Source organism: Panthera leo, chromosome A1 (assembly GCF_018350215.1).
Source record: "Panthera leo isolate Ple1 chromosome A1, P.leo_Ple1_pat1.1, whole genome shotgun sequence".
NCBI classification, from domain to species: Eukaryota; Metazoa; Chordata; class Mammalia; order Carnivora; family Felidae; genus Panthera; species Panthera leo.
The window spans coordinates 1,744,202-1,756,976 of record NC_056679.1 but is presented as its reverse complement, the minus strand read 5'-3'; the positions used below and the strand labels follow the sequence as shown (position 1 = coordinate 1,756,976).

The window sequence follows — 12,775 nt, the reverse complement described above, 5'->3', positions numbered from 1 at the left end:
ATAATTTCAAGTTTCTTTTAGGGTTGATATTTTTTCCCAACTAAGTATGATTTATGCACGTTCTCTTACAGTCCAAAGCTATGAACCTGTATGAAGCCTGCCTTACTTTGCTGCAAGTATATTCTAAGAATAACTTGGGGCGGCAAAGAATAGATGTTACAGCAGAGGAAGAACAGTACCAAGACCTGCTTCTCATCATGGAACTTCTCACTAACCTTCTGTCAAAAGAATTCATAGATTTTAGCGATACAGGTAAGGTGAGGTGTGAGGGTTTTAAATTTCATTTTAATTATCTTTTTTGTAAAGCAAAGGAAGATAAAACTAAGTAAATAAATAAAGGGGGGGGGGGTCGCCTCGGTTGCTCAGTCAGTTAAGCATCCGGCTCCCACCTTTATGAGACAGACCCCACGTAGGTTTCCACTCCCAGCGCATGCCGGCTTTTGGGATATTCATATTCTCTCTCTCTCTCTCTCTCTCTCTCTCTCTCTCTCTCTCTCTCTTCATGCGCAGTCACACACACTCTCCTTCTCTTTCTCAAAATAAATGAACGTTAAAAAGTTTAAATGTTATCATTTAAAAGTCATTTTTAATGTAATGAATCAGAAGTATTCATTAAAGGAGCGTCTGGGTGGCTCAGTCGGTTAAGCTTCTGACTTCGGCTCAGGTCGTGATCTCTCGGTTTGTGAGTTTGAGCCCCGCATCGGGCTCTGTGCTAATAGCTCAGAGCCTGGAGCCTGTTTCCAATTCTGTGTCTCTCTCTCTCTGCCTTCCCCCACTCATGCTCTGTCTCTGTCCCTCAAAAATAAACATTGAAAAAAAATTTTTTTTTAAGTATTCATTAAAAATTTTCATTGCTTCAGGGCGCCTGGGTGGCTCAGTTGGTTAAGTGTCTGACTTGGGCTCAGGTCATGATCTCATGGTTTGTGAGTTCGAGCCCTGCGTCAGGCTCTGTGCTGACCGCTCAGAGCCTGGAGCCTGCTTCAGTTTCTGTGTTTCCTCCTCTCTCTGCCCCTCCCCTGCTCATACTCTGTCTCCCTCTGTCTCTCAATAATAAATAAATGTTAAAAAAAAAATTTTTTTTAATTCCATTATTTCATTAATGATTGCAGTGAACTGTTTTTCATTAGGCTTTGGGTTTGATAGATGTTTGTGGATTTTCCTCATTTACCTATTTAGGTCTTAGGAGGATTCTTAATTTATATGCATTTTATATGGATTAAGGATAATAAGCCTTTTTAATATTGGTAGTTATTTTTTAACTACCATCTTCTGTAACATTTTAATTTCTGTTTTCCCCCATTCCTCTTCAGCATAGAAAAATTTCACACACCTAATAGATAAAATAAATATTACTGTGGAAATTATTTAACTCACAGTATAACTTCCTTGTCAGTAGATTCGATTCTACTTTTTAAAACATGAAGCGTTAGTTTCCATCATTGTAGAATAATAATTTGAACACAGAATACTGCATCAGAGACCCTGACAAATGAAATACAAAGGGATGACCCAGGGCCAGATTGATCAGATGTCCACTCATAGATATATTTTGGCTTAGGGGTTTTAATCTTTGGTTACTTTCTCACAAAGATGGGAATACGTGTAACTCTGTAGGCTTATTGATGTTGCAATTCTAAGACTACCTTTTTGTCTTAATAGATGAGGTGTTCAGAGGACATGAGCCAGGGCAGGCGGCAAACAGGTGTGTGTCTGCGGCTGATGTTGTTCTGTATGGAGTGAACCTCATTCTGCCCCTGATGTCACAAGATCTTTTGAAGGTAATTGAAGACAGTGAATGTGAAAACCCCAACTGTCTGCTCGGAGTTCAAAGATGTTGTAGACAAGAATATACCTCTGATTTAATTAAGGAGGTAGAAGTACCTGCTTATCTGTTAAGTACACACGAAAATCAGAGGTTCTGGTTCCCATTGTGTGTCATTTATACTCGCGCATGCAGCTCAGTACGTGGTTCATGCCCTCATTTAATCCTACCCCAGAGTCCTGTCTTCACTGATAATTAGTGACAGAAAAAAAAAACTGGTTCTTTTAGAAACTGAATTCTGACGTTAGCAGTTTTGATTCCCTCATTTGTCATTGAGCAAATTAAGTTATATGTTTAGGTGTATTCCACTCATGCTTTTGAACATCATTCTCTGATTTTAAGGATTGAGCAGCAGAAGGCATTTTCCAGCAACCCCATGTAGAAATGGGATGGTAAGAAACCAAGACTAACGGTTTTTAAATTTGTGTGCATTCTGACGACGTCCTGTCTCGGGGTCATCAGTCAGTATTGAGGGTGTGGTGGTGACGAGGCTGCCCTTTCTTCCTCCTTTGGTACCACAGAAGAAGGGAGTCTCTTTCGTGAGTTGTCACAGAGGGTGAGGGTGGGGACAAAGACATGGCTGGGAAGGAAGAGGGAGGTGTGTGCGTGCGCATGTGTGTGGAACACGAACGAGGTAGAGTGGGAGAGGGAAAGAGAGGTCGGTCGTGGGAAGGAAGAAAATAGCGGTTGAGAAGTGGTTAGAAGTTGCATTGAGGAGTAGGAGGTGCTGTCAGATTCCCACAGAGTGGGCGGGGACCACATGTGTCTCTCCTTGAGCAGTGTCTTTGGGAGATGATTGGTGACCCGTGAGCTGAGTGTTCATGTGGCCACCAGTTGGATGGGGAAGTTTCGTAAGCTCTGTATATTGCTTTCTTTTAGGGTTTTTTGGTTTGGTTGCGGGGGGCGGGGGGGGGGTTCTCATCAAGTAAACCATTACACATTTAGATGTGTATTTTCTTAAGAATTGCTAAACTGTAGATTGCCTACTTTTTACTTCAGTTTTCCAGGACTGTCCAACCAATTTTTAGAAGTGTGAAGAAGTGAATACTCTATTTCATGCATAATCCTAATCTGTATCACCTTCTTGTATTTTTCTAACATGCTGGAAATCAAATACACACATTTGCAAAAGGGTTTTAATTATAGGTCATTTGATTATTTGAAATTTGGCTGCTTTGTCTACTTTTTCAAGGTAAACAAGACTATCTGGAATTGGCAGTAGCTTTTATTAACTGTCCAGAAGATAATTGCTTCTACTGTACATTATTTTCATGTTACTAAAATATTTCCTTTATTGAAACATATTTTTATATTTAATTAGATCTTTATGTTTTCTATATATCTTGATTCTTTTTAAGAGAAATCATTATATTTACAAGTTTATTGGTTATTTATTTTATTGCATTAATGAAAATAGAAATTAGATATCATTAAGCATCTAAATATTTAATATTTCTTTTTCAGTTTCCAACCCTTTGTAATCAGTACTACAAATTAATCACATTTATCTGTGAGATTTTTCCTGAAAAAATACCACAGCTTCCTGAAGATCTTTTTAAAAGTCTGATGTACTCTCTAGAACTAGGCATGACATCATATCCTTTAAATGAACATCATTATCATTTATCCCTTGGGGGGAAAAAATCTCCCAAAGTTTTAAAAACTTGTATTTTTAAATTTCCCTTTGTGTTTTATTTCGTAAGAAAGCTGTCGTCTAACAGCCCTAATTGTGTGTTTCTCTTATTAGTTCACCTCATCTTGTCCTCCTTTCACAGGTCAATCCCAAAGGCTTTTGGTGCCTGGTCCCAAAGTCACTCTTTCATTAAGAGCCCCAATTAGTAATGCCATCGACTGTTGCTGAGTCTCTGATCTCAGCTGCCCGGTAGTAGAGAATAATAAGGCTTTTTATCAGTTGTGTGCTCATGATCAGAAACACATTAGAAATCTACAGTCCGAGACCCTCTCCGAAACACTGGAAAACTTTTGTCGTGTAGCTCGCAATCCCGTAAAGACATATTGCACACTAGGGTACTCACTTAACTGTGGTCATTCCTAGAATTTGATAATAGCCATGATTTTTGAATCTTTTATAAGTTAAATACACCTAGTCTGTTCCTTGACCTTCATGATCAGAATGAGTTCGGAAGTTTGCCAGCTTTGCCTGGAAGCTTTGACGCCATTAGCTGAGCAGTGTGCAAAAGCACAGGAAACAGATTCACCACTTTTTCTAGCAACACGGCACTTTCTAAAGGTAAGATGTTCGGCTGGCATGCCGTCAAACCGTCTGCTTTAGTACAGTTCGTGCCTGTAAATCTTCATTCGAATGAGGAAACGCTTACGTCATTCAGAGGGCAGGAAAGAATTACTTTCTGTTCATTGTGCTTTTCTGGAGATCAGTTCCCTGGACACCTTATTCTCCACTTGTGTGTTCTTGAAACCTGACGTGGCAAATGTAACAGTCTGTTCATTTATGGTGGCACATGTCACAGCAAGGAATAACCTCTGTTATTATAAATCCTTGGGTCTTTAAAAAGCTTTTTTCTTCCATTTTCAGACTTATTTAATAGATAAGAGCAACTACCACCCCTCTTTGTCTTTTTTGGATTAGACACAGGATGGGAGATTGTATGATCATCATGTATTTTTATTTAGAGGTTTTGTATTATGTCCTTTCAGCTGGTTTTTGATATGCTGGTTTTGCAAAAGCACAACACAGAGATGACCACTGCAGCCGGTGAAGCTTTCTACACGTTGGTGTGCTTGCATCAGGTACTGGACACAAGTCTCTTCGTTGGGTCTCTTCCCTTTTTTTTTTTTTTTTTTTTCTTCCAGCAAGGAGATTGTTTGTGCAGATAGTGGGCCTTTGATACTCCCAGTTCTTAGAGAATCTGTGACTCAGTGCTTCAGTTGCTTTCAGTGAGGGCGTATTTCTTCATTTCCACATTAGCTCTTTTGACAAGCTGTTTGTCAGTGAATAAGCACTTACTTTCCCTTCTCCCCTGTTCTGAATCATCCTTTGCATTGATCACTGCCCTAAAGCTTGTCCTCGTAAACAAGTGTGCTTGGAACCAAGAATTAACACGAAAGAATAGTAGAGGCACAGTTTCTGTCCTTGAGGAACTCACAGTTTTGTAAGGGAGACCAGACGAAGAAGACTGGGGACCCAGAGGATCTGCCTCGAGAAAGTGCGGAAATCAACAGCGTATTATTTCCTGTCGTGGTAGGGAAAGTGTGTTGCTTCATATTATACTACGGAAAGGAGGGTATTGTTTCAATTTATTTTGCTGAGCCTTTAAAGACTCGGAAGCACGCACTCACTGTTTGGGGTTAACGTTATGGGAGAAAAGTGACGCTAGCTCACCTGTCCCTTCCCTATTCTGGTAGAGTAGGTGCCCATCAAGTGTATGAGAAGAACCATATTAGATCATCAGCTGCCCCAGTTTCCCAACACTCCTTTCCCCAATTTTTGGTCTCCCCACCCCCTAGCACATGCACACGTCCCAGCATGACTAAGCAATTGACTTTTGTTAAATGCTTTGCCTTTTTTTTCCCTCAAAGTATATAGAGTCCATTGCATTTGCTGTGAGTGGCACTCAGGGCTTGATTTTATTTACCTTTTTAAAGAAAGATAGGATTTTGAGGCCTTTTCATACAACTTAAAGATTCCCTTCCTGTAGACTTCCTATACCATCTACGCTCCAAGCTGAAGGTACTCTGGGGCTTGAGTTCTTGCTGTCCTCTCTGCACATGGTGCCCATCTGAGGTCTGTGGGCTTTCTGTGTCATTCTACTTCCTTGTTGCTTGCTAGGAAGATAGATGTCTTGTCCCCATATGTATAAGCCATTGCGTTCCAGATGCCTTTAAACAACAACAACAACAACATATTCACACATTGTAAAAAAGAGAGCAAGGCGTTAGGTTTGGCTAGCATGAGATCTGCTGGTCTGGTCCCAGAGGGACCACCATGTCTTTTGAATAGGGAAATGATTTGGAGTTTATACTTACTCTTCTGTGAGTAGGTATGTCTCTTGGATAGGGCATTTAGGGTGGCCACCCTGGTTCCCTGCTTGTGTTGTGGGTCAGGGATTGCATCCAGTGCCTTATTCTTCTTTTCCAAATGCAATTAATATTTCATTTCACCCTTCGGTCCATTATGATATCCCAAGAAGCTAATGAAAAATAGTGTCAGACCAGTTTTTGTTGTTTGTTCGTTTGTTTTTCAAGAGAGCTTATCTTAGAAAGCTGTTTTGGTTGAATGTTCCTTAACCCCACACCCTCTCTTCTGTAAAAGGCTTTATTATAAGGGGCATTAAAAGTAGAAGCACTACATATCTCTCCCTCCTCCCCCCCCCCCCCCCCCATGCTCCTATATTTATTAGGTTCCTTTTCCTGCCCTTTCTCCCAGAGCCACTGAGTCCAGTACTGGTTTGGAGGTACGTCTGCACCTTCACCTTGAGAAAGGACTGAAATATACCCCTCCCCCTGTGCCACCCCCTCCCAGACAGCTCCTGTCTGCCTTGTACGGGTCTGCTGTCCTCAGAGCTGTGTGGACAGGGTGCCTATAGAGAGCCCTGGGAAATGCTTGAAAGTCAGGTTGCAGACTTAGACTATGCATAAAATGCAAAATAAATATGAATGATGTGGTTGAAAAATGGAGAGGAGACAATACAACAAACTTGGTAATCACATGGCTTCAGGAGCCAAGCAGCCTGGATTCTTGCTTAAAAGCAGTGTGATCTTGGGCTGCCTGGGTGGCTCAGTTGGTTATGTGTCTGAGTCCTGATTTTGGCTCAGGTCATAATCTCACAGTCATGGGATCAAGCCCCGTGTCGGGCTCTGCCCTGAGTGTGGGGCTTGTTTGGGATTCTCTCTCTCCCTCTCTGTCTCTCTGCCCCTCCCTGACATGCTTATTTTCTCAAAGTAAATAAATAAAGATTAAAAAAAAGAAAGTGTGATCTTAGACATGTTAATTTCACTATATGTACGTACTTCCATCTGTGAATCAGGAGAATAACAGTACTTTTTGTACTGCTGTTCATAGGATTGTTATAAAAAGTGAGTTACTAATGTAAAAGGCTGGAACAGTACCTGGAATAGAGTGAACTTTCAGTGAATATTAATCAGTAAAAAGAGCTATTGTGGGGGCGCCTGGGTGGCTCAGTTGGTTGAGCATCCAACTTCGGCTCAGGTCATGATCTTGCGGTTCGTGAGTTCGAGCCCCGCGTTGGGCTCTGTGCTGACAGCTCGGAGCCTGGAGCCTGCTTCAGATTCTGTGTCCCCCTCTCTCTCCGCCCCACCCCTGCTTGTGCTCTGTCTCTCTCTGTCTTTCAAAAATGAATAAACAGGGGCGCCTGGGTGGCTCAGTCGGTTAAGCGTCCGACTTCAGCTCAGGTCACGATCTCACAGACCGTGAGTTCGAGCCCCGCGTCGGGCTCTGGGCTGACGGCTCAGAGCCGGGAGCCTGCTTCCGATTCTGTGTCTCCCTCTCTCTCTGCCCCTCCCCCGTTCATGTTCTGTCTCTGTCTCAAAAATAAATAAACGTTAAAAAAAAAATTTAACAGAAATGAATAAACATAAAAAAAATATTTTTTTAATTAAAAAAAAAGAGCTATTGTGATCATTTCACAGTGTATTTAAATGTGGGATGATTGTGTTGTACACCCAAAACTAATAGAATATTATATGACAATTGCACTTTAATGCAAAAGAAGAAGAGCCGTTGTCAGACCCTGCCTTTCAGAAATCCCACAAGGTAGTACCTGATATCATCTACTTGTGTGACATTTGAGGAAGCTAAATGTTCTTACGTATACACTTTATCTCTTCAATAGGCTGAATATTCCGAGTTGGTTGAAACATTACTGTCAAGTCAGCAAGACCCAGTTATTTACCAGAGATTAGCAGATGCCTTCAACAAGCTCACCGCAAGCAGCACTCCTCCGACGCTGGACCGGAAGCAGAAGATGGCCTTCCTAAAGAGTTTAGAAGAGTTTATGGCAAATGTTGGTGGCCTCCTTTGTGTAAAATAAACAACAAAACTTTATGCTTAATTTAGATCCTTTCTGCAAAGTGCACTGAATTGCTAAAAGCTGACTTGAGTCTTGTCCTGTTCTTCAGTTCTTTGGCCGTTTTGGATCTCGGAGAGCCTGAAAGTTTGATATGTAATGCAGTGAAACAGGAGAGGTCACCTTTGAATCAGCTTCCGCTGTTGGGTGTTAGCCACAGTCTGTCATATGTGTCTTGTGGATTTTGAATGGTGATCTAAGATTTTCAATTCCGTATATGTGCAAACAGATATGGGCACCATGAAATGCACATTCAGTGCCTTTCCCCCTTATCGAAACATAGGTGGCTAGCCAAAGTGTAGACTTTCTGTTAAATTAAATATATTAGATGGACATATGCTCGGCATTGTTTCTCAAAATGTTGTCCATAGACCACCTGCATCATTGGAGGAGCCGGTTGAAAAGGTAGATTCTTGGGCCCAACTGTAGACCCTCAGAGTCAGAATTTCTGTTTGTTGGGCCTTGGACTCTTCATTTTAACACGCTCCTCCCCTCTGCCACCCCACAAGTTTTGAATCAATGCAAAAGACAGTGGAAACTCTTCCGAGGTTTTGTGCTCTCAAATGTTTCCTCCCTTTGATGATTAGGTTTGTAATTCAGCAGGAAGAAGAAACATCAGGTGTTTGCTGGCTTCTTGTGGCACACTGGCTCTTTGTTGTTTGTAACATCAGCCTGGTGTTGCAGGCTTTGTGTGATACAGGCCTCCAGTCACACTCTGATGCCTGAACTTGAGGGGGAAAATGGGTGTATATTTTTGTTCCATAAAAAGAACTTTAGGAACTGTAGCCATTTCATTGCCTTAATTTTAAGAAGAAAATACAAAAAAGAGCAGATTTGTTTTAGTAAGAAATCAAGTCTTGATGCTTCAGAGTTGGTTTAGGGTGTTAGCTGCTATGAATCTGGTGCCCTTTTGATCGTGTATTTATGTTGGGTTTATGAGTGAAATGAAAGTCTCATTCGTATGTAGTCTAACTTTTTGGATATGTTTCTCTTCAGCCACGTAGCCCATGGCTAATAATCTATTCTGAATGGCTTGCTTAAGCAATAACTATTTTAAAGGATGTGAATTACTGATTCATACAGACTATTCTACGTTGGGGCATTAGGGGCAATAATTACGCTAGAGTGGACATTCTCCTCATTTCACAGGAGCCATGTACATTTAATTTAAGAGATTAAAAACTTCCTATTTAGATCCTCTAGTTTGATTTTTCTAATCAGGACTTTTGTACTGCTGCCATGCTCCCCTTAGTTCTGTGTGCCAGCTTAAATTATGGAAATGAAAGCTAATTTATAAACTGCCGGCGTATGAAGCTCTGCCCACTGCGATGTCAAAATCCCACAGCACAGTGACAGGAATCTGGCACAGGCTCGCTCTGAAACTGTGCTTCCAAGGGGTGGGCTTTCTCCTGCTGTGTCCTTGACACCTACAGGCTCAACTGTCCTTCGAACGTAGTCTTCATATCTGAATTGCATATAGTATATGCATCTTCACACGTGATGCTGTGCAGAACTTTGTAGAACTCCGTGCTACTCACAGTTAACAAAACTGGAGCATTTAAGTTACATCCAACCTGTGCATGTGATGTTAGACACGAGTGAATGCAAAGCCTAAGGCCGTAACTTTTTGAGGAACGTCACTCTTAATTCGATTATTGTTGATTAATAACTGAGGTGGAGCAAAAACATCTTAAAAGACAGCTAGGAAAAAACTAAGATCGCTCTTCACGAAATACACGTATTGTATTTTTCAGAACACTTTGAACAAGTGCATTTATTTTTAGGTTTCTTCTTTTTTTCCCTTAACTTGTGGCAATATTCTTTCTTGGTGTTTTACGTTTCCCAGCTCCCTCATGCTTTCTTCAGAGTTGTGAGCAGTGTGTATCTGTGTGTTCGATAAGAATAGTCCCTTTGCCAAAGGACACTGAAATACACAACTGACTGGGTAGGTCTGCCATGACAAAACTATGATCAAATTGTTATTATAAATAAAGATGAGTAGGAAAGAAATACCTTGGTAAATAAAAAGGTGTCAGTATTTAATAACTTCTTCCTAGACAGAAATGTATTTGCTGAATTTGCCCAGATTTTATTATAGTCCTGCAATTTCATTAGATCAGTTTCAGTTAAAAGTGAGATTTACTTCAGATTGGACCAAATAATGTTTCCAGTGTCCCCTGAACGTTGAGTAGTGGCAAACTGGAGGAAAAAGCAACCACCATTTTCTAGGTAATGGGGATGCCACTTTAATTGCAACGGCTAAGACTTCTTTTCAGGGTGTTTGTGTTAACGTTTGCCTTATTGAATATTTGTTTAGTGTTTGGGTCTTTTGTTTTACTCTGTCCAGTTTTGTCTTTGGCTATGTTTATTGACGCTAGTTTTTTGGGGTTTTGTTTTAATGTTCTTGGCCCAGTGGATGTAAAGAGCACTGGCTTAATTCTAGTAAATTGATTTTTACGATTGAAACTAAGTTGTTAAAAAGAGTTCTAAAAACAAAAACATTATTTGTGCCCCCCTTTTTATATGTTAAAGGGACACTGTCAAGGATATGATTTTTAGAATTTTGTGTTTTATAAAGTTTCTTTTGTTCATGTATAGCATCCTTTAACTTCTCGTTTCAATTCATTCTTTATTTGACTTATTTCTTATTTTATTTTCCTTGCCCATTTGTTTTCCCAAAGGCACAATCTCTACAGAATCCCAGGGCACAGTCGCTAAGGACTTGGTCCATACACAATTTCTCTCCATATAACAGCACCTGTAACTGTCTTCTTGTAGCTCTGTTAAAAGCAGTGGTTTGCTTTTACAGTTCATCTTGGACGGGTGACTGCCTGGGTCAGACTGCTTGGCGGTGTTTGACAGTGTCCTTCTCAACACAGTTATCTGGGTCTTTTCTGCCTTGTTGCCTCTTAATCTGTTCGGAGACAGGGGGGCATGTTAACATCACTGCATTGAGTTTTTTGTCGGGTTTAAAGTGTGACAGCTTACGTTAAAAAAAAAACACTTTGCAATATTTTTCAAAGAATTTAGCCTTCATTGTAAATCATGTTTCTAATTAGATTACATTACTCTGTTCAGATATGATGGTTACTACCTTTTTCGGTTTTCACTTCAAAACCAAGCATCTCTATAATTTGCCCCCAGTCGGCAATATTTAACACTCCCCTTACTGTCTTTGGTTGAACTTTCTCTTTTACCAAGATGTCAAGTCTTTGTCTCTCTAATAGCACCATATATCCCATTTCTGTTTATATTGGTATGCATTTCTCAAGTATCGAAGGTAACTAGCTTTCAGTTTCAAGGATTTCAAGTTCGAGCGTCCTACTATTCAGTGTCAGTCGAACCCCTAAAAGACTCTTGTCTGTTACAGTTTCACTTGTTTCTGTTTGCCACTTACCGTTAGAAGCGGTTGTCATTAAACCTTACTAAGTTAGCTATGTCTGACGGATAATTATCATATTGGTTCCTGAATAAAATATTAGCTGTTAAGGCAGAAGGAACCTCAGTGCTTCTTAGAGTTTTTGCTTTTGTTTTTAACCAGAGAATAAGGAACTGATTGGATTTGAGTTTTTAACCTAATTTTCTATCAATTCTTCTACAAAACAGCATAGCTGATTTGAGGATATAATAATGTTTTAAATTGTTTTAAAATGTAAATGGATATTCTCTGATTTGGTAAAATGCTACATTTAAGGATTCGTTAAAAATTGGTTCTCTAAAATTAACAAGTGTCCACATTTGGTGTATTGCCGAGCTCAAATTGATTTGAAGTGCCCTGGTTCAGGCTGAACTTTAAATATTTAGGTTTCGATGTGAGAAGTGTGAGCTATTCCTGACTGGTTATAATGGGAACCCGTGACGTACTTCGCCAGAGGACCTGTTTGGTCCACGTGAAGCTACAAACTTCATAATGGCCGTCCGTCGTGTGTTAAAGAGGATGGATGAAGGGATCTGTTTCTGGCCGGTAGCGCTCTCCGCTTGGGAAAGACAAACTCCGCAAGACGGCTTTGGCGGTGGCTGGGAGGTGCAGTTTGCACCCGAGACTCCTGAGCCGCACCCGAAACCATCTTCCTCCACCCATCCACTGGGGTTTCACTCCTTCCTTATTCCCAGCCCTTCTCACCGGTGCAGAGATTTAGTTTTCTCCTTTTCGGTCTTCTTAGCTACTAGGAGCTATCAGATGTGTACTGATAGCTCCTTTTCCCAGCCTGAAATGAAAAATACTGTGTCCGCACTATGGACCTGATGGGGATGTGACCTCAAGTGTGTTCTGAGCCCAGGCTTCCTGGAGTGGTGTCTTTTACCACATAAAATTCTGACACGTTGCAAGCACTGGGATTGTGATTTGGTTCTCTGTACAAAGAAAGAAGCTCCATGCAGTGAGTTTGTGGTTTAATGGTCACAAAATGTTAGCACTGCTACCATTCAGCACGTGTAAAATTTTTTAAATTTATAAATATTAAAATTTTAAACTTACACTAAGACTTTTCAGTTTTTTTAAGAGACCCAGGGACGAGAGTATACTGTTTAAATATTTACCTCTATGAACATTACTAATGAAGGTATAAAGTTGCATTTAATTTTTCAAAAGATGCTACAATATGATTTTAGGAAATAAATCAAGGCTATGTATTGAGCCAGTTACAAGCTGAATATCAAACTGATAAAATTTTATTTGTATTTTTTAAATCCATAAATGGGAGTTAAAAATGTGTCTTTTCACTAAATATTTTTATTACATTTTTGTTTTGACCATGTGTGATTTGTTCATGGGTATTTAGCTAGGCTATTTTATGAAGCTTATTGAAATGGTGCTAGTTCATTTACAATCATAGGATGATTGACACTGGGGACATTACACAGTCATAAAATAATTTTAAATAAAAAA

At 40.2% G+C, this 12,775-nt stretch overlaps 1 protein-coding gene across 7 annotated transcripts in view; it reads left to right on the top strand.

Annotated features, from left to right (window-relative positions):
* XPO4 (exportin 4) overlaps positions 1-7,876 on the top strand; it is a 114,483-nt gene extending 106,607 nt beyond the window's left edge. For 6 of the 7 annotated variants that reach the window (XM_042926675.1, XM_042926010.1, XM_042926923.1 and 3 more), the window contains exons 18-23: positions 72-252; positions 1,660-1,778; positions 3,287-3,417; positions 3,956-4,073; positions 4,499-4,591; positions 7,654-7,876. In XM_042926675.1, the coding sequence (XP_042782609.1) occupies positions 72-252; positions 1,660-1,778; positions 3,287-3,417; positions 3,956-4,073; positions 4,499-4,591; positions 7,654-7,851 (840 nt within the window). In that variant the 3' untranslated portion in view covers positions 7,852-7,876. The remainder of the gene's footprint in view (positions 1-71; positions 253-1,659; positions 1,779-3,286; positions 3,418-3,955; positions 4,074-4,498; positions 4,592-7,653) is intronic. The other variant, XM_042927170.1, reaches the window with a different exon arrangement.
* The last annotated feature ends 4,899 nt before the right edge of the window (positions 7,877-12,775 follow it).